The sequence below is a fragment of the Cavia porcellus genome, unplaced genomic scaffold (genome assembly GCF_034190915.1).
Source record: "Cavia porcellus strain 051 isolate PalLab524CR breed Dunkin Hartley unplaced genomic scaffold, mCavPor4.1 scaffold_2, whole genome shotgun sequence".
Classification (NCBI taxonomy): Eukaryota; Metazoa; Chordata; class Mammalia; order Rodentia; family Caviidae; genus Cavia; species Cavia porcellus.
Window position 1 is genome coordinate 33,593,665 of NW_026947485.1, and position 21,995 is coordinate 33,615,659.

Here is a 21,995-nt window from a genome sequence, read left to right on the forward strand (position 1 = left end):
CTAGTAGTTGTAGCAGTAGTAGTACTGTTAATAAAGACTAATTGACAGCTTTACTGTAGCTAGCTCTTCCTCTGCTAGAACTTGCACATGCATATACATGTGTACAGAGAGAGAGAGAGAGAGAGAGAGAGAGAGAGAGAGAGAGAGAGAGAACTCATTTGAACTTTCTAGAAAGCAGTAAGAATTATAATACACATTTTCTCAGATGAGAACACTATGGTGACTGAAACACTAAGGTGACTGGAAACATTCTGGTTTATATTTCTCTATTTCATTCTCTTTCTGAACTTAGTTGAGAAGTAGTTGAGGTGTGCTATGTACACACACCAACTCCCCACAACAAATGTAATTATTATGTGCTGAAAATATGTACTAACAAAAAATTTTAAAGCATACAAAGAATAAACATTTTAAAAAAGACTGATTGGAAGAAGGAAAGGGTATTAATCAACTTTCTGTAACTGTGACAAAATATATGAGAATAAAGACTTTAAAAAAAAACACTTCTGATCAGTGTTACTGTCTTTTAGGACTGTATGGGACTAGAGGGTAAAAGTATAATAGTCATTTCTGTTGTTAGTAAAAGCTGAGAGCAGGGGATGTAACAGAGACCTGGTATCATAATTTGGAACCTGGCCACCCCTTACAGGGCAGCCTGGAAGGTACCTGCAGCACAATTTCAATTCTTCTGAAAAAAGCAAAGAGGGAGAGAGGGAGGAAGAGAGAGAGAGTGACTTCATCTAAGGAAGTATAAGGCAGGCATCCTTATAAAATCCCACCACCATCCCCAGGAGAACTCCATTCTCATATACCAGCTGGACCTCAGTCTCCATATTCTTTACTGACCTAGATCGCCTCTGTCCTGTTCCACAAGTTTGGGAAGTTTCATCGATTAATGGACTCACGATCTTTTCAGTCATATCTGTGAGCACAGTGAAGGTGGGTTCCACGATGAAATCAATGAAACCTGTGGAGAAACAGCAGTGCCTTAGAGGAGCTCCAGGGGACCTGGGGCTGTTTCATATTTTCCAGAATCAATCTTTCCTTTTTTTAAAAAAATGCACCTACCTAGTGGTTCCAGAGTTATTTAACAGCAATTGGTCTTACTCATGTCATATATTCTTTGAATGTCATGAGTCAGTTCTATTTTCCATACATAATCTTCTGATGACTTTTAAATATGTGATTCAATTAACTGCTTAAAAATACACATTCAGCACCCATTAGGGAATAAACGCTGTGCTAGGAACTGTATTGAAGACTCAGATGAATAACAAAATCTGCCTGCCCTTGAGGAATTTATAGGAGATTAAATGAGCCCAAGAATGACTCCTTAGAGCATGTGGAGGATCATAGGAAAAGCCTAGATGCAGGCTGCTGCAAAGGGAGAGGAGACATTTCCCTTCCTCAGAACAGCTTCATGGAGGTTTTGATGTTTGAGCTGAACCTTCAGGAATGGTTTTGGAGAGGAAGATGTGGCCATAATTCTGGGTGCAGAGGGGAGGAATAGGTGAGGTAGCAGATGTGAGAAAGACTGAAGCAGGTGTAAGACAGATGGTTGGGGCTTAGGGACTCTTGGAACTAGGAAAAGATGGTTGAGAGGGAATAAACAGGACAGACTGAGGACAGGAAAATCATGGCCAAAGCAACTATAACAGATCAAACCGAAGGTAAAGAAAGTGGGAACCAGATGCATTGCCAGTGGGAAGTGAAGAAGGTACAAACGTTTGCATTGTAGGGGATGGGACTACCTCTGTGGAGATCCATCCAAGATACTCCAACAGTAAAGCAGGGACCACAGGGAACCAAAAGGAGTAGGATGATGGGGATCCATCTGCTGACTGAGGCACAGGGCACACTGGATGAAGGAAGGTAATCAGAGTTGAAAGAGAAGTGCTGGAACTTCGGAGAGCAGTAAAAACTGGAGTTGTACATTTACCAAGCCACTGCACTGGGTATGTAGGTGAAGGTGGGGTAGAATGATTGTCTCAACAGCTCAAAACTCTCCCATTTGTTTTGCAACACAGCAGAAATATCTGAGGGATAATGTGAATGGTGGCAATTCATTATGCATGACAGTTAAAAGGAAACTGAACACTAAAGAGAACATTGCCTATCTCTCTCTAAAGAGGTATGTTGAAATGTATGAACGTTCACTGATACTTTCAATGCCTGAGGTGGGGGAAATACTGAAGGATGCTCAAAGACTCAGAAGTAATAAATGGAACAATAACTGAACCAACCACATACCAATAATGTCCTTGTAAGGAAACACTGATGATAGCCAAATTTGTAGTACTGTCAATTGCTGTTAAATTTTGCCTTCAAATTAACATATTTGATGATATCATGTTTACACTTCCCCAAACTAAACTCCACATGTCCAAACCAAACCTACTTCATCAGCTGTTCCTCTAGTGCTTGTGGATGGGATCATGATCTAATTACTCTGAATCTTGCCTTTCTTTAAGCTTTGCATCCAGCCAATTCCTTACACCTGATATCCCATCGCTCTTCCTGAGAGTTCCTGCTACCACTTTAATTCTGATGTTCACCATCTCTTCCCTGAAGTCCTGTAGGAAGCACCCAACTGACCTCCTCAAAACCAGGCTCACTCAAAACCCTTCACATAATCCTTCAGGCTACTGCCAGAGAAATGTTTATAAAATAAGGAAGAGTCAACAAAAATTTACTGCAAAAGGCCAAATGGTTACTTAGTTTTGGTAGTCCATATCATTTGTATCAAAACCAGTCAGCTCTGCTAACTATAGGGCCAAAGGAGCCACAGACAATAAGTAAATAAATAGACCCAGCTGTGTTATAATAAAACTGTTTATAAGAACACGTGGTGAGTCAGATTTAGCCCACAGGCTAAAATATAAATTTATACATTTTAAACTTTCCATAAAATTACTTAGGCATGTCATTTCTTATTGCAAAGTATATGTATCTGCTATTCTTAGCATGATATGAAATCTGGACCTGATCTTTCTCCAGACATGTCTTTTCCTGCATCCACTTCCTGTATCTCCTGCCATATGGAGATAGTACAAATTCACTGGCTCTGCAAGGCAAGTTTTATATGTTACATCCCTGGTCTAGAAGGCCCTTCTACTCAGCCCCTATTCAACTCTAATACACAACACTTTGCCTAAAGCAGTGCGTAATTACTTCCTAGAATGCAATTCAAATAATATCCTTCAATAAGTCTTTGTGGATAACCTGGGATGAATGGAGCACACATTTTGTTCTGTATTCCAAGTTCTACTTTGACACAGTTTTGTTTTCATAACATCCTTCCGACCTCCCATACCAGTTGAATGTCTTTGAACACAGGTACCATTTATAATTTGCCTTTGTCTGTAACATTTATTTTAATGCTTACCAGTGCCTAACATTTAAAGATGACTTGAGATATAATATAAAGAAACACATAAGCACTTTAAACAGAATGAGAATAATGAAAAAATCCTTTTAAAATTTATTTTGAATGATTTCGCATTCTTTGAAGGTACATGAATGGCACTGGTACCCTCTCCCCACACCTGAGGATTTCCAGAATGGTTAAATTGGTGATTACCAGTAGAGAAATTAACCTTATCAAAATAAAGTGTTTAAAAAGTGGGAGACAAGGACAAAAAAAGGAAAGAAATCAGGAAGGAAACATTTTAAGGACTCAGGAAGAGCCGTTCTTGGAAATAGGCTTACTTAGAGCAAAGGGATTTCCTGAACACAGGTGTAGAAGAACAACTGTGAGAAGGGCCCCAGCAGCTCTCGGTGCTACACACAAGGTGAAGAGCCTGAAGCCAAATGTGCCTCCTGACAATGATACTTGTCATCTCCTTAAAAAATTGAAGCCTCTCTTACTGGGAGGTATAGACAGAAAAACCAGAATATCCCAGGAGCCAGCTCCATTCTGAGAACAAGAACGAAGTCGTCCTAAGAAGCCAACACCAGGAGCAGGGCTTGGTAGAATGAAGCTGTGATTCTTTCCCCAGTCAGAGAATTCCTGGGAGCATCCAAGCTTCCTTTTACAACTTCTCATCTGGTGTTTCTTTGCACTGAGTGGACGGCAAACACATACCTACTTGAGACTGAGCAACCATGGTGGACTTTCTGTCACACAGAGGAGAAAAAGGTAGCCCCAATTCTGCTTCTCTGTCACCCTAGAAAAACAGAAAGTCACAGTAAATTAAAAAAAAAATAATTAAAAATAACCCAGCAGGCTGAGCCACCCAGATTTTATTTAGCAATCTCAGCTGCCACTTATGCCATTGGTCTTTATTTTAATTATTACAATTACATTATACAAACTGTCCTTATGGGGCCTGCTCCTTTGTATAAAAGATTTCAGGAGGCCAAGCCCTCAGGGGTACAATCACTCCATCCAACTGCAAAAGCTCATGCTGCTGTGGACAAAGCTTCACTGGGAAGGAATAGAGTCCCTGTGGAAAAGAGGAGGCAGCAAACCACGTGTGCTATGATCTGCACCAACACTGTAACCAGAATTGCTGCGAATTCTCAAGTTTTCCTGTCTACCTGTGACCTTTGTATGGCCGTCAAACCCTTCCCAACTGTGGGAAGTATCCAAATCTAAAATTCAAAGTGCACTGGACTGATTTGGCTTTGTGTTCTAAATCTCCCTGAAGCCACATGAAACTGGAATAAGTACTTCCGTGTTATACCAGGACTCAAGACTGCAGTGAAAAGTGGACTAGGAAAAACTAGAAGAGTTGGGCATGGTGATGCATGTCTGTAATCCTAGCACTCTGAGAGACAGAGGAAGAAAGGCCACAGCCTAGCCTGGGAAACCGACAACCTTGGTGAGAAGCTGTCTTAAAATAGAAAATGAAAATAGGCCTGGGGGTGTGGCTCAGGGTAAAGACTTGAGTTCAATCTCCAGTTTAAAAATTTAAAAAGAAGTTAGGCAGCAATAAATAAAAAATATATTCTGACCAATATTTTCTCAGTCTCATCAAAAGCATTAATGTAATAAATACAACAGATAAGTAATAGCAAAGTCTGTTGATGGAGATATTAATCACCTAAGTTATTTATTTATTTATATTTTGGACTATCGAAAAGTGCCAAGGACTATACTTCTAGCTTCTTTTCTTTTATTTTTTTATTATTTTAATTTTTTTTTTATGAGGACATGTTTACGGAGCATACAGTTTACATTCCTTGTTGGGAACTGATACAGGTACATAATATATTTTAATTCTTTTTACATTCTTTTTTTCCTCTCCTCTCTCACCTGTCTCTCCATATCTTGGTCCCCTTCCCATTTGCAAAAGATCTATTTCCCTATTTCAAAACTATTATCTTTTATGGTGTTCTTTATTTATATTGTGAGTTTCTCATATAAAAGATATCATGCAATATTTAAGCTTATATGAGACTTATTTCATTTAACATTATTTTGACATAAGATCTCACACTAAGTTACCCAGATGAGACTTAAGCTTGTGATCCACCTGCCCAGCCTCCTGGAGTTCTGGAATTAGAGGTGCGTAACCACACTTGGTTGATGGACATGATTTTTACAAAAACAAACCTGAAGCTCAGTACTTCAGCCACATTTGGGCAGGAGGGCAAGACATGTGACTGTCACTAGGAGTGAAGTTGTGCTTTCATTTCACCAAGAAGAACCTGCTTAGCACAATAGCTAAGGCCTGTGCTGGGGTCCTGCATTTCTCCTGACTGATGTGGGATCCCCGAAAGGTCATTGTCCCTTCCTACATCTATGTTTTATCATCTCTTAAATATGAAATAATAATTCCTACAAAATATGACTGTCATTAGGATGAAATAAGAATGGTTTGCATAAGTAAATTTTGAAGAAAGAACTATTAAAAGAACTATCACTGTTTCCAAATAGGCAACTATGATATTTAAGGTCAGATTTGAAAAATATTTAGTGATTTTGTTCTACTTAATACATTTTAATTACAATAAATATTGCCAGTACATTAGTGGTAAATAAAAGATTATAACAAGCTGCCATCAGACCTAGTGAAAAAATGGAAAGTTGTTTCTTTTTAAAGATTGTTACCAAGAGTGAAGGATGCAGGCTTACACATATAGACTCAAAGTCCACTGGAAGGATGGAAAGGGAGGGACATCGGAGGAAACTGAACAGTGAGTCTGGAGAGAGATGGGGACATTCTAACTCCTCAGGAACAGTCCTGCAGTGGCTCTGTTCTTTTCACATCTTTTCCTGCATAGATACCCACACCATGGGACATAGGGTTTCTTCTGTTCCCCAAGTATGTGCTGCTGAGAACCACTCTACTTCCTAAGCAGCAGGAGAAAAATGATTTCCTTTTGCACCATTTCCAACTGGGCAGTAGGAAGACAAGGCAGAACATTTTTGACACCAATTCTAGTATCGTGATCATTTCATGGGATAGATCAGCAATATAACAATGAAAGTCTTTTTTATCTTCTATGTGACAGGGATACAAGTTGCTTTGTTGGTACATTTTAATGGGGCAGGATGAGAAAGTGAGTTGGTAAACATTCATTTATTGACTGTTAAGGCATGAGCATTATTTTGGATTTCATCACTGAAAATTTGTACAGTATTAAATTTAACTTCAAAATCCTAGAATTTGCATATGCCCAAAGTTATGATACCAAGCACACCTTCCCTATTTAATTGATCTGAGTCAACCATTAAAACTCCATTTTAAAATGGCAATAACTGAATGCCTTTTGGAATACAGATACATTTATGAGTTGAAAAAATGTACTGTAAGTTATTTGGAGGAATGGACATCTGCTGGTGAATCTAAATTGGCAGATCACACAATATCCTAAGGCTTCACAGCTACTGGTCCTTTTGGAATTATTCAGACACATTTCTCCTTATTGAAGAGATCAACATTTTCAAGAAGTTTTGATTGTTACAAAGGATTTTTTAAACTAAATCATTTTTTTTTCCATGCAGGACAGTTCACAAAAATAACTCTGATTCCTGCAGTGGGTGTTAGGATAGCTCCAACAAACTAAGTCATATGGTAGCTATGAAGAAAGAGGGCAACGAGTGTTTGTTGAGCCAATGAAAAGCTAATTTGTTTAGAAACACTTAAGTTCTTTTGGTGATTCTGGCATTTATGATAAGCAAGTTAGAGAGCACTGAACTCCCAACCTTTTCCCTCACCTCTGGTTCACACAGAAGGTCTACACTGCCTACACTGCCTTCACATTAGGGCTAGATAATAACACAGCAAGAGAAGGAGGTGGTGTTGCGCCAAGTTGCATGCATCAAATCTCCTGTACTTTTTACTTCTCCGTGCTCTTCCTCCCTCTGCTGGTTTCATGTAGACAAGCAGTTTTGGAAGCCTTACAGGCAATCGTCTGCTTACCAAAAATCTGCCACCAGTCAAGAGACATTTGTTCTGTAGTATACGTAAGTGTGGTAAACCTCCATTCACATGTCCTGTTATACATTTTGAAGTTTGTTTGTTACTGCAGTTATACGTAAGCAAGAAACATTTCAAAAGAAGTCCCTCTTGAACTAGAACTTCACAGGGAAAATGGCATGTATCAATGTGAAATCATCAAAAAGCAAGCAAGTAATATTTCAAGTGAGTCCCTCCGTGAAATGAAGGAAAAGTAACGTTAGGAGCCAACAAAAGAATTAAGCAGAGCAAAAGGCACCAGTATACATACTCTTTTCCCTGTGGAAGAAATCAGAAATATGAGTTATGAGAAAAACTTGGAGAATTTAATACAATATAGTACAGTAGGTTTCAGACCTACTTCTCAGAAGTCGTGACCTCAAAAATAAGGAGAATAAGAAGCAGACATGCAAACATAAACACAAGGAAAAAACCTGTGATCTAAATGAGAACTATATGTGGAAGGGCTGCCAAATGCAGTGAGTATCAAAGAAGGACAGGGAAAGACGCTAAGAGGCTGGTGCAGGACAGAGATTGAATTATGACCAACTGGGGCCAGGGATGTAACTCAGTGGCACGGTGCCTGCCTGGCAAGCTTAAGGTCAGGAGTTTGATCCTTTATTAAAAAAAAGGAATTATGACCAACTATGAAACTACTGTCTACTGTTATTTTGGAAAAAATAAGGGCTAACACACATACATATGCACAATCACTTCTGAGTAGACACATAACACACTAGAGATAATTCTACCTAGAGTAAAATACTCCTGCCCTTGTGTCTCCCTGGTACAAATCTTCTGTAAATAACTGATTCAAAAGAATATATTTCATTCAAAAGGTGGGTTAAAGATAATAAAATGAAAAGGAAGCATGGAGAGGACAGGAAAAGGAATAGCATAAAGAAAAAAAAGAAGAAAAGAAAGGGAAGTAAAAGAAAATGAGAACGAGGATGATAAGGAGAAGAAAAGATGAAAAGTAATAAAAAGAACAGCAGGAGGAGGAAAAGGAAGAAGAGAAAGAGCTACCAGGAGCAAACAAAAACAGGCCAAAAAAAGTAAAACAAAAAATGTACAAAGTTACCTCAGGGGAAAACAGCCCCGACTCAGTGACTGAGCACTTACTTATCATGTGCAAGATTCTGATTCAATCACCAGAATGAAAGGAGGAAAGAAGGAATAAATAAACGCAGGGAGGACACAAGGGATGAATGGAGGGAATGAATTAGAGAGGGAGCAGTTCAGAAATAGAAAGCTGAGTGTATGTGTGTATGGGAGGATATTAGAAAAACGGTTCCCCTAAGTAATGACCAAACTTCTTTTTTGGAACAGAAAGAAACTCCTTAAATTATCCAAAATAAGCTCAGAAGACCAAGAGCTAAAAGAGCACAAGACAACTGTAGCAAAGACAGATAGTATCGTGACATTAAGAAGACTTCACATGAAGCAGCAAAAAGAACAGCTGCGCTGATGAAAATGCAGGAGGGACGTGGAGGTCAGGAAAGGAAAAGCCGGCCACCTAACGGCTAACAGGTTCTAAGAGGAACAAGAGAGGCAACCTACGAATGGCTGTGTGCCCTGGTAAGAGAACTAAACAAGGAGAAAACGTAGACACTAAATGATTCAGTAAATGTAACTTGAATTTGCAGAAGAAAAGAACATACCATGTCCTAAGAAAAGTTCATACAGAACAGTATCTATTGTCCCTGGGCCACTGAAGAAGGGAAATGATCTTCATTATATACACTGAATTTGCAAAACAAAAAATCTTTAAAAAGTCCTTAGGGCACATAAGTGAAAAGATCACCACCTATACATGGAAACAATTTCTTCCTGGCTTCAATCTTTTCATAGCAGCCTTCAAGTATAGAAGACACGAGTAAAAAGGACTGCAAGGAAAGATCGGACCCAAAACATCGGACCCAAGCAAACCCAACCTCGGTATAATAGGAGTAGAAAACCTGCAGTTATACAAATCTGATTTCCACCAGTGCGTCTAGAAAAAGCCACTTGTCAAAATGCCAAAGCTGAATAGGGCCAAGACAAGAAGAAATGGAAAATTGTGCCTTTTTAATTTGTTTCTTTTCCATCTTTCTGAGTCACACTGTTTTGGCTTGCTTTTATAAACAATATACAGTCCATAAAATAGAATGCTTGTTTAGAAATTTAGGAAGACTTAGAAATAATATAATCAACAAATCACAACAAGGAGTTAGTTATGTTACAAAAAAAAAAAAAAGAGAAAGGCATGGGAGGCAAGGAATAACTGGCTTCTATATCTTTTATAGAGATAGCAAAATATATTAATTCTATCTGGTATATAAAGTATATAAAGTAAATAATCAAGGTACAGATGAGAAAAACTAAATCAGTAATAAAGTCATTTAAATTGGATGTTGGTGAGGAAATGTGGATAAACAGAAGTTTACTAATTTTCTTTCAGAAGGAGACACTGGATACTAGCTAAATAAATAGAGGGTTTAGTTGTCATTAGTATGTTAACTATTAGAAGAAGTAAAAGAAAGATAAACTTAAGTCATTTGTAAGAAAATAAGTACACTTTGAGATACTAATTTTATGTGAAATAAATGAGATACACAAGCTTAAATGTCACATGGTTTCTCTTATATGAGAAATCCAAAATACAAATAAAGAACAAAGTAAAAGACAGATAAAAGAAGTAGAGAGATAAATTTTTCTCCGGTGGGAAGGTGATCAAGAGATGGAGGGAAAGGGAGGAAGGAATGGAGAAAGGGATGAACAGGGAATTAAGATATGTTACATACAGGTATCAACTTCCCACAAGGAATGCAAACATTATCTACTGTAAAAATGAATTAATAAAAATTCCATTATTATTTTCAATAAAAATATCAAACTTCTAGATCATCAGACTTAAAGGCAATAGCAGAGATAATATAGTGATCTATATTTTTAAAAAGATGTATGATTATATATATATACACACACACATATATATTACAATCACAACTAAGAACAAGCATTCTTTTCCTTTTAATAGATGTTAATGTGACTGACTTTAAATTTAAAAAATTTATACGGGTTTATGTAAAATTTTGATTTTACACGTTGTTTTCTTTTCTTTTTTTTTTTTTTTTTTTTTTTTTGAGACAGGGTCTCTCTATGCAGTTCAGGCTGGCCTTGAGCTTACTTTGTAGCCCAGGCTGGTCTTGAACCCACAATGTTCCTCATGCTTTGGCCTTCCTAGTGCTAAGATTACAGACGTGAGCCACAGCGCCCAGCTCTTTATATGGTGTTTAAAACATACTCAAGCCCAAGTGTCTCTGTAAGATTCAAAGTAAAATAACATGTAAAGCCAAGGCCAAATTCTTAATATAAGTCATATTTTAATTCTAGGAAAAGATTAAATGAGACAATGATGTGGGCTTTATATTGAATAATGGGGACAATAAACTATAAGAATCTAACAGTTATTGATATTTGAGAACCAAGTAACAATCAGAATTTAAGCAGCAGAAATTAAAATGCATGAAAGAAAAAATAATAAAAGCATCTGTCATAATACCTCAAAATTTAAAAAGTGATGTATAGTGACATTATCAAGAAGGTAAATAGATATATCTGATACTTTAACTCTATATCCTGAAAAACAGAAAATAAATCTACGTTTTTGTGATTGATGAAATTCACAAAAGTTGATTGTATAGTAAGTAGTTGATACACAAAGAATGAAAAGTCTATGGTCAAATTTCAAAAAAACAAAAATTAATTCCAAAGGTACTAGTAAAAAACTATAATCAAATCCCTCTATCTGAAGCAACTCCTAGACAAAAGAGAAATCAAAACTAAAACTACAGACTATTTAGTAAATTATGTGATATCGCATTATAATACAAGTGCCTTGCTTTACCATTTTTAAACAAGCACAAATAAAAATAAAAGAATTGAGCACCCAATTCGGAGAGTTGAAAAAAGAACAGAATAAAGTCACGCAGAAAAAATGAGTTAATATAGAAAGAATATTTAAGATATTATTAAAAAAGAAAGCAATTATCACAAGACCTCTAATACATGAAGTAAGTAAAAATGAAGAAGTATTCACAAATAGGAATTTAAAATATTGTAAGAAATTCATGTAAAATATAAAAATATACAGCAACAGGAAGAAAATGATCCATAACACTCACAAGATGTATTTACCAAGGAGGTAAACTTACACTTCTTTAAAGTCAGCATTTTATTGAAAAGCACTCTGTGACATTGGTTTGAGTTTTATAAAATACGTTACTAAACTGAAGATGTAACATTCTCTTTTAGCACGCAGGGAAGGTCTGATCCATGTGCACTGAGGCTATGCCCTTATTTTGAAATACAACCCAACTTTCCAAATGTAATTTTAAAAAAGGCTCTACAGTTGCATTGTGATTTCCCATTAGAACTGTCTAATTTAAAAATCTATTGTTAAGAGCTGAGGCCACATTTCTGCTACATGGGCTACTCAGTGTGGCTCCTGACATCCTGGTTAAAATATTAAGTCAATAAAAATAATTTACTGAACTATAATTACTAAAAAATAGTTCCAATCCAGTGACTCCATTCCCAAAAGGCAACAAAAATAAAAAACTAAAAACAACCCTCAATATGGTTATTTCCCTATTGCTTCCAGCACATTTTCATTCAATTTCAGCACATGCGTATGTGAATACAAACAAGTTTCTTTTATGGGGAGAAGATGTTCACATATTTAATTAATTCACATTCACTTTCTCATAATTTATAAAATGAATCACTTCATATATCACATTTATATCCATTTTGAGATGGATACAAAAGTTATATCAAAGAAAACATATGGCAATGGAGTGGATATTGGAGAAAATTTTCTCATTCCTATTAGAAAAATAGCTTTTGGAAAAAATGGTTCAAAATAAGCCCTTAATGACGAATGCGTTTGCAGAGTCATGGTATAGAGATGCAACAAGGTTTAGCTCCCTGCCAACCCTCACACATATCCTGGATTCTCTTTGAGAACTATAAGAGCCGAAGCAGAACATGTACTTGCTGGAGAATTTACAGAACAGCTTTGGGGTGCAGGTGAATATGTGCCTTGTATGTTGTTGGATACCTATGGACAAAGAGAAGGAGACATAAGGCATTTAATGCTGGAAGGGCCTAAAAAAACTGGTCCAACCTCACCCTAAAGTATGTCCCACCCCCCAAAATTAAATCTTAGATACCACCATAGGGCATTAAAGGCACGATTTTATTAGCTGCTGGTTGGATGTAAAGCTGCAATAAAGTGTCTCTGACGTTTGTTTAGTACACTGTTAACTCTACTTCTGCTTTATTACTAGCAGAAGAAACAAAACACATACAGATGCCTACTATAATTTCTTCATTCAAAAGGGAATCATAAGAATAAAAGTAATGAAGACAGCAATGCATTGCCAAAAATCTGGTAACCTGGGCTATGGTTTGACTGTGTTCTCCAAATTTCATCTGTTAGAAACACCCCCAAAGTCACATGTTAAAGGCATTTGGAGGTGGAGACTCTGGAAGGTAATGAGAATTAGATAAAAATTAGCAGAGTAGGGTCCCCATGATGGTATAAGTAGCTTTTTAAGGAGAGGAAGGTAGATGCTGCCTTGCATATATACCTGTTTGATGATGCCCTCCAACCATGTTACGTGTGGTAAAAAGGCCCTTACTAGACACCAGCCCTATGATCTTAGACCTTCCAGCTTTCAGCACCATGATTTAAATAAACCTATATTCTTTACAAAAGATCCAGTCTTAGGCATTTTGTTACAGCAACAGAATGTGGAGCTCATCTCTGTTTTTAAAGCCATGTATACAAAGACAATACAACCCTGGAATTTAGGCTATAGTTAAGATTAAAAATAATGAGAACAACAGTGTCTACTGATGCCTGCATCCTATTTGCCTCACTTAGTTTTGGAATTTTATATAATAGTCTTATTTCCTTGAAAGAAGCAATTCAAACAATTAAGAGACAGGAGTTAGGGATTAACAAATTAATCCCACAGAGTAAAGTCAAATAAACAGTATCTTTTTAACTCATTAAGGGAATACAAAAGCAAAGGGTTCTTTGAATGGCATTTTGACAAGAAATGAAATACTTTCTTCTCCAGAGAAATATGTAGGATAGAAATGCATTTTTATCACACAATAAGGATCAGAATTTAGTAAGATTCAACAGCATATGACTAGAAAACAAAAAACAGCTATGATTCATGCTCTCTGTGAAGCAATTACTATAATCTCAGTAGTCTCTATCACAGCAGTACTGAAATCTGGAATTTGTGATACATCAGATAACAACGGTCTTGACAAACAGCACAGCAAAAAGGTACCTGTCTGAAGAACTCTTCCAGGAGGAACATCGTCCAGCGGTGGTGCAGGTCCCAGGCCTTTGCAGGATGGCTAATGTCTGCTGTGTGCAGCATCAGGGATAAGGCTTTGGGCTTTTCAATCCTGTAAACCCAAATTACCCAAACACATGGTGACTGCACTCCTCAGAACTACCCTAAGAGTTCTACAAATCATTATTCTTTTTAATCTCCCATTCTTCCTGGGATGCCCACGGCCTTGGCCTCCCTGTTTATGACCTGGACACTTCTGATGCAAGGCATTTAATGGAATAGCTATGTCATTCAAGAAGACAATGAACACCAAGGAGTCACTGATGTATCAGTGCCTCTGCTGACAGAGATCTTGGATAACTTAGTTTTCCATAGGGGAACTGTTTAAATTCTAATTGGGGCAAACTATGAGCAGCCCTATTATTTATTTCAGCTCTGGTAAGAACATGCCTAAATGTTAGATATGTATGATTTTCACGTTCTTTCCTCTAAACATCATTCCTTTATGAGACCACTGAATAAAGCGATGCTGAAGGAGAGGCACTAAAACTAAAGCCTGGCATGGACACGCGCCAGTTCAAACACCAGTGGAAACCCTCACTGTCACAAGCCCACTTACGCCTCTGGCTGCTGCAGAGCAGTCTTCATTGCTTTGATTTGTTGGAAATGACAAGACATATCTGTAGCCATCACCATCTCGATCACCAAGGTTCGAAACTCCCTTTCAGGAACACCCGTAGCAAAAAAGAATGGAAGTTAAAAAAAAAAGGAAAATAAAAGTTACTTTTTCTTGCCACTTCTAGTCAAAATCAATTAATAATTTCTGACATTTCTAATCTAACTTGAGTTTTTCATGAGGCTTTTTATAAAGAATAAATGAGAGTGAAAGATTAAAGAAATCATTTTTTAGAAATATTATATGTGGGATACATATGTGATTTTGAAAATTAACTCACAGGAAAGATTGCAATGAAGCTGAAAACTGTAGTGAAGTCCTCTCTTAACTGAATTCAAAATTGTCAGAAAGAACTGACTTGAAAGTAACCCTAAAAGATAGGCTAACATTATGCTTTGGGTATGGGTATTTCACTTATTTAAAAACATTTAATTTTTTAAAAAATGTATAGAAAAATTGAGCAGACAGCATTGTTTCCATATACTGTCTCTCCTCGAAGTATTAACAGGGTACAATTGTTACCACTGTTAAGCCATATTGATATGTAGTACTTAGTACAGTTTATATTAGGGTTCACTTAGTAAATACACAGTTCTGTAGGATTTGACAAGTGCCTAGTGCAATGTATCATTACAGTACAGCTCAGTACTCAGTACTAAGTACTGAGTACTCAGAATAAATTCAGCACCTCAGAATTCCATATGCAACACCCATTCACCCCTTGCTCCTTCTGATAACCGCTGATCTTATAAAGATCTGGTTACATGATTGTAGAGGTTAACAAGTCCTGAAAGCACAGAATCAGCCAGCTGGGGCTCCACAAAAGTCAGCAGTGTGTGTCCAGCACAGAGAACAGCAAAAATCAAGGCCCTGGAAGAGTCAGTGTTTCAATTTAAACACAGTGAGAAAAATTCTATATTATTTAAGGAAATGGGAGGCTTTTCTGTCCATGAGCCCCACATTATGAAAAGGAGCAATCAGCTTTTCAGACTCTACTCATTCATACTATGCTAATCCCACTTAAAAACACTGGAAGATAAGGTAGGTACTGTAGTTGTTGTGTAGAACTCAATAAATATCAATAAGGGTGACACACTGCTATTCTCTTTCCTCTCCTAAGAATCACAGTTGTCCTTATGCTTGGTTATATGAAACGTTCCCACAAATCACTAAGGCTGTGCTCATTTTAAGACATTTTTTCTCTTAACCTCTTCAAATTAGATTATTTCTAACACTGAAATTTTAAAAATAACTTCAGATATACTGTGCTCCTCTCTTCTCTATAGTGCTATGCAATAAATTTTAAATTCCATATTGTTTAAATTCTCTTATGTCCTCACTGATATTTTTTCCCTTTGTAAGTTAATTACTTAAGCAGGAATGTTAAAATTTTAAATTAATTACTCAAATAAAAATGTCATAATCTAATAATATTGTGAAAATATACACTTCCATCTTTTTCCTGGTCATTTTTACATTTTGAAAGTTTACCTTAGAGAATGCTTATTATGTTTGTTAAGTCTTTCATGACAACTATTATTGTCAGAAAACATTCTTTATCCTTGGCAATATCATTTTTGGGAGTTTATTTTACCTAGTATCACTATCACTGCTCCAGTCTCAATACACATATTTTTTGCTAAATTTTATATTTTTTTACTTTGAACTTATTTGTGTCTTAATATTTGAAGTACATCTTTTATAGCCAGAATGCAATAGAGCTTGCCTTTTTTGTCTATATGAATTTATCATTTAATGAAGAGTATTGAGTCTTTTAATGTTTAACATAATTATTGATATGGTTGGATTTAGGTCTAAAATGTTGTTTTCTGTTTGGTCTGTCTCCTTTTTTCCCCTCTATAACACATCCTTTGATTTTTGAGTTATTATTTAATTCTTAAAATTCATTTTAATTTATTTAATAAATTTTGCCCTATGTTTAGTCAGTACTGTTAATTTTTTAGTGGTGTCATATAGCTAATACTACATCACATCATGTAAAATAGATAAAGAAATCTTACAATAGTGTAGGTTCATTTAATACCACAAGCCAATCTTATGTTATAGTCTTTATACATGGTCAGAGGTGTTACACTCTCATCACTATGAAACCCATGAGATGATGCTGTAATATTTGTATCTCAATGGTCATATGCCCTTAATTCAAATACATTAAGAAAAACTGTATTTTTGCATTTACTCATATTTTGCTATTCTGTTCTTTCCTATATGTCTAGTTTTGCTCTAGAATAATTTTCTTAGCAAGTCTTATGATACAGTTGTTTTGAGGATAAATTTGTGCTGTTTTTCAATATCTGAAAATAATTTTATTTCGCCTTCATTCCTGAAGACTATATCCAAAGGGTGAGGCATTTTGTGTTGACATAGTCCTTGTTTTTTACTGTTTTTTTTTGTTTGTTTGTTTGTTTGTTTTTTTTTTGGTACCAGGGATTGAACTCACAACCTTGTGTTTGCTGGGCAGTTGCTTACACTGGTGAGCTAAATCCCCAGCCCTTGTTTTTGTCTTTAATAATTTAAGAAGTTATTCCATTCTCTTCTGGTCTCCATAGTTCTTGAAAAAAGTTATACAAAAAGTACACAGTCATTCAAATTATTTCCCTAAATGTAATCTGTCATACTCTTAATTTTATCTTTGACTGTTAGCAGTTTTACTGCAATCTATGCCTAGGTGTGCTTTTCTTTGAATTTATCACTTATTGTTTTGTTGAATTTGCAACATTTAATTAAAATATAAGTACTATTCAAGTCACAGTACACTCAGAACTTTTTAACACTTTAGATGATTTCATACATGAACACTAGGACACGCTTATAGATACTACACTGAATTGCAGGCTTACTGTGTGGCTGAATTGCAGGCTTACTGTGTGGTTGTGCTAAGCATTTTAAATGGATTTTGTTATTTACTATAATCTTGACTACATTGTAGAATAAACTATCATTTACTTTAAATAGTTATTAACTATCTTCTAGGAATTAAATGTTAAAAATGTAAGAGCAGGTTAAACAACATCTCCATTATCAATCAACTAGTAAGTTATTTGGTGTGTATTCAACTCCAGATGTGCCCAAATCCAGAGTCAAACAGTTACCATTTAGAAAAAAGAATTAGGTATCTACTATAAAAAGTTTCAACATAGTTTCCTTAGAAACTTTTAAAACATTAAGACATTCAAAGCAAATGCTAAGTGTTTTTCATAAATGTCAGACAAAATTTCTAGTTAAGAAGATCAGTTGAAAGCATTTCTCTACCTCTCACAGGCTAGAAAATACCAGCAGGAAAAGCATTGGAAACAATGCTTCCAATGTAACAAGATTTCCAAAAATACTATCAGCTGGACACTACTGGAAGATCTTCAATTTATTTTTTCTCAAGAATTTTTAGTTCAATATTGAGCTCTTTGACACAAACTGGCTTTCCTTTCCAATTCATTATTGTAAGAATGACACAAGATAGCAAAAATAGTCACAAAACATCCTTAGTCTTAATTTACAAGCATGTGAACATTCGTAAGAAACAAATAGAGAAATGAGAGACACAAAGAGAGGTTGAGAAAAAAAGAAAGAGAAACGATAGAAATTTAAAATAGACTAATACTTTTTCAAAGGCAGACACTTCACCTATTGTCACAGCTTCTCCTGCATTTCCCTCATTTCATGCTTACCTCCAGTCATCCTTCGAGAGGTTAATCAAAATATTCATCTCCTCATCCTCTTGCAGAAGGCGATAGGCTGCACTCAAGTGGTGATTTTCCAGGACAGATCTATCGTTGTACAGAATAGCTGGGTCAGATCTGGAAGAAAACACAAATTCAGTACTTGAGATTTCTTTCAGTAGCTTTCACAGGTTAGAAAGTATGGATCATAAATAAAGCTTCTAAAAACTTTGTGCAAAAAAAGGAAAGTACCAGGACTTTTCCCAAAGTTTACAAATCTCATACCATTTGTATCAATCAAAACTCGTAACTAACACAACAAATTATCAATGGATACATGAGGCCTATAGTACTGTCAATATGTGGATGTAAAATATGTTAGATTCAGCCTGAAAATTGTTTCAAAACTGTTTTATACCAAATCTCAATTACCTCGTATAACTGGCAAAGCCAGTTTTTAAAAACACATGGGTTATGTCAAATTTCCTGGAAATATTTCAAATTCTGATTTTAATTCAATTCAGTGAATTCAGTACTCACCCAGGACAGTAGAACTAAAGACACACAACAAGAAAGAGGATGTTCAGAACTGTTTCAGAAAATGGCAAGAATAATAGTGTGTTTGAAGTGAGGGGGAGTATTTTGAGAAGGATTAAAGGTAATGTGTCTTTTACTGAAATAAATATTTAAAATTTTTAGCATTCACAGTAATTTTTATCAATCTTTATACAATGAGTTCTTGGAGGCCCATGTTTTAAAACAAGGTCCTCTGAGGGCCAGTGCTGTCCAAGATAACTTGCACTTATCAGAGCCAAGTTTTGGAATGTATCTAGCATGCTATGCAAGTATTGGGCTTAAAATTTCATCCATCAAAGGATAAGGGACCTGTTACAGACTTAAGTTTCTGAACAGGGATTCCCAAGTACACTGGAGAAAGTGCTGTTGAGGAGGGCACATGTCTAACTTTCATCTCAAACCAAACAATGAAACCCATTAGCATTTGCCTCTTCTACAGAGAACACAAAACATGCAATTGTCTAGATAAAAGATGTGACCATATATGCTCACTAAGCTAGGTACCAAGGAATATATAGATATCAAAGAATGTGTATTTTATGACACTGAGCTACTTTTTACTTTTTGAGTTGGGACTGACTACAATACTGGTCAACAGGCAAGATCCACACACAACGGCTTCACCAACCTCCCTCTCTTCTGCAGGTGCTATTTACTGCAGAAGACGTCTATGCCCTCAGAGCAAAAGATCTACCCACAGATACACACTAAGAACAGCTTATCTTTGGAGCTTCTTGTATTTAGAGACACATAGGCTGCTTACAGGCAACTGAGATCACTGTAGGTTTTGAGGCAGGAGGCAGGAACTAAAACTTAAAATCCTTTTATTTGCTTGCATTTCATTGGAATTTACCTTCTGAAGACAGATGATATTGTCTTCTTTCATGTGCCTCCTAATCAAGTATTTAGTTCACTAAATACATGTAAATTCACTTATAAAGAACACAAAACCATCCAGAGGATGCACCTGCTTTTTGAATTTCAGTCAGTAAGTACTGATTTGGTATTCAAATAATCTCTGGTCCCTTTATATTCTTGGTCTTTATATTACCATCTTTCTACCATTATCCCTACTGTCAGATTCTTCCCAGTTCTATGTCACTGTCTTAAGAGACCATAAGGTTTTGGACCAAGAGAGGACAGATAAGATTTCACCCCAAGCAGAAATGACAATTGACTTATACTGTTTGGCTAGAATTCTGTGCTGAAAGGAATATTAAGGATAAATGCACAGCTTGGGAATGAAAGATACCACAGTCAACCAGTGATATCAGTTACAGATTATCAGGCTCAAGGTGGGCCACTGAGACCCCTATTTAGTATCTCCACAGAGGTCCATGTCTACTTCTGCAGGGTATCAGGAATGATGCAGAAATTGTCCATGGGGCAAGTGGCTTAATGTGAGACAGCCTTGCTTCCCCAGAATTCTGGGAGGGATTAGGGGAGGCACTGAAATGAGTAGAGATGAAATCCAGAATGAGCATAGCATCTATCAGAAACCCAGAGATCAGAGGACAAAAAGGATGGATGATGGATTGTGCCAGCTGAATCACTTGTCCTTTTAGTTTAGAGGGCATCTGGACCTATATGCAAATTGCCTCACCATGTAGTAGGAATGGAATATGCGTAGAACATGCATAAAAACAGAGCAAGAATTATAATACAGAAGAGAAGAATATTCTACTTGTATCTCCATAAAGTATGGGAATTACAGCAGATGGCTTCTTAAATCCTAGGCTGATAGAAACTGACTGGGGCCATCTTTAATGTTCAGCTCTTCAGAACCATAAAATAGAGCAACCAAGTGAAAGAAAAAGATAGAACACCTCTCTGACTTCCAGAACTCTACCTCTATCCCCTCTTACTTCTTCTCCAAATAGTTCAACATCCTCACCGAGTCTGAATGTGGAAATTGTTGGTGGTTCCGGTGTGTTCATAGTCATGGATCGCAGCTGAGAAGATTATAGCGAAGATCTCCAGCTCTGTCAGCCAGTTCTAAAAGGGAGATTACAGAGCAATCAGATATTCTGTCTCATTCTCAATGTTTTCAGTGTGCTGACAACACACCCACACTGCTGTCTTTCTACCCTGCAGCTGGAAGCTATTGCCAAACACAAGTTTTCTGACACACACACAAAAAAATTTTTTTTCTTATGAAGTGACTGTAGGACTTGTGATTTGAAAACAGCATGTGAAATTAAAATAATTTAACTAGTATTTTCATCCTTTTCAAGAAATCCAAATGACAACAACTATGAACACTTTAAAAGCTCTCACTGCATCCTTATACAATTTCTAAATAAACTTCTTTGATCTCTCTGTCTCTCCCACACGCAAGCATGATTTAAAAATTTCAACATAACCCCAATATCAAGCACTAAGAGTAACAGAAAATCCACGAACCATCTAATTGCAGGAGGAATATCCACTACAATGTAGGGACAAACACATAGAGAAATCACGAATGGCTTTTTGCCCTTGCATAATCATGTTAGAAGAGATCTGTCCCCATCCACACCATCACAATCAGCTGTGGTCTGCAGCTGTCAGATGCATTCCCCAGACCAAATTAACATTATCTGAGCACCCAAGTAAATTCTTTGACCCTCCGAATCGCAACAGAAACTCAAAAGTTGTGACTTTTGTCACAGCCTGTTAAAATCTGTCCAGATAATTCTGATGCACACTGGAATTGAGAACCTCTGCCTTATTTGCAGTTCTTTAACTGATTCCATCTGCTGAGCACTGTAGGTTCACTGATGGCTCCCACTCTTTCTGTCACCTGATTACCCAGTGTCCACACAACAGAACATTCCTGGTTCAGAAGCCACACATGGTCCACTTTCATTACTAGTTAATTTGATGCTCACAAGATTCAGTGTGGTTTTACATACCCTATTTTGACACGTTGTGTTTGTTACTTTAAATATATAATTGTGATATAAATCAATAAAGCATGAACATAAAAAATGGAGATGTTACTTGTATAGAACCTAGAAGTTCAATGCTTTGGACACTCACTAAGAGAGCTACTGTCAAAATATGTGTGACAACCACGAAAGCATAGGAAACAAGTAGAAAATTCAGAGATTCTATATTCAATTTGCTTCATGAGTATCTTTTAAAGTAACATTTCATTTTAAAGAAATGAAACTAGAAATCTTAGATACGGCAAGACTGATAAAAGAGAAAGATGAGTATTGAAATCAGTACAACTCAGAAGAGTCTAAGGTCTCATTAAAGATAACTGCACAAGACACATTTATATGACGTAAGTTAATAAAAATGTCTTAAAATG

General features: G+C 36.4%; 1 protein-coding gene across 12 annotated transcripts in view; it reads right to left on the reverse strand.

Moving 5' to 3' along the window:
- The window catches only part of Pde1c (phosphodiesterase 1C), a 599,125-nt gene that overhangs the window by 69,780 nt on the left and 507,350 nt on the right, over nucleotides 1-21,995 (reverse strand). For all 12 annotated transcript variants that reach the window (XM_063240413.1, XM_063240402.1, XM_063240411.1 and 9 more), the window contains 6 exons: nucleotides 20,592-20,692; nucleotides 18,131-18,259; nucleotides 14,388-14,489; nucleotides 13,760-13,880; nucleotides 4,085-4,166; nucleotides 847-967 (listed from right to left, as the gene is read on the reverse strand). In XM_063240413.1, the coding sequence (XP_063096483.1) occupies nucleotides 847-967; nucleotides 4,085-4,166; nucleotides 13,760-13,880; nucleotides 14,388-14,489; nucleotides 18,131-18,259; nucleotides 20,592-20,692 (656 nt within the window). The remainder of the gene's footprint in view (nucleotides 1-846; nucleotides 968-4,084; nucleotides 4,167-13,759; nucleotides 13,881-14,387; nucleotides 14,490-18,130; nucleotides 18,260-20,591; nucleotides 20,693-21,995) is intronic.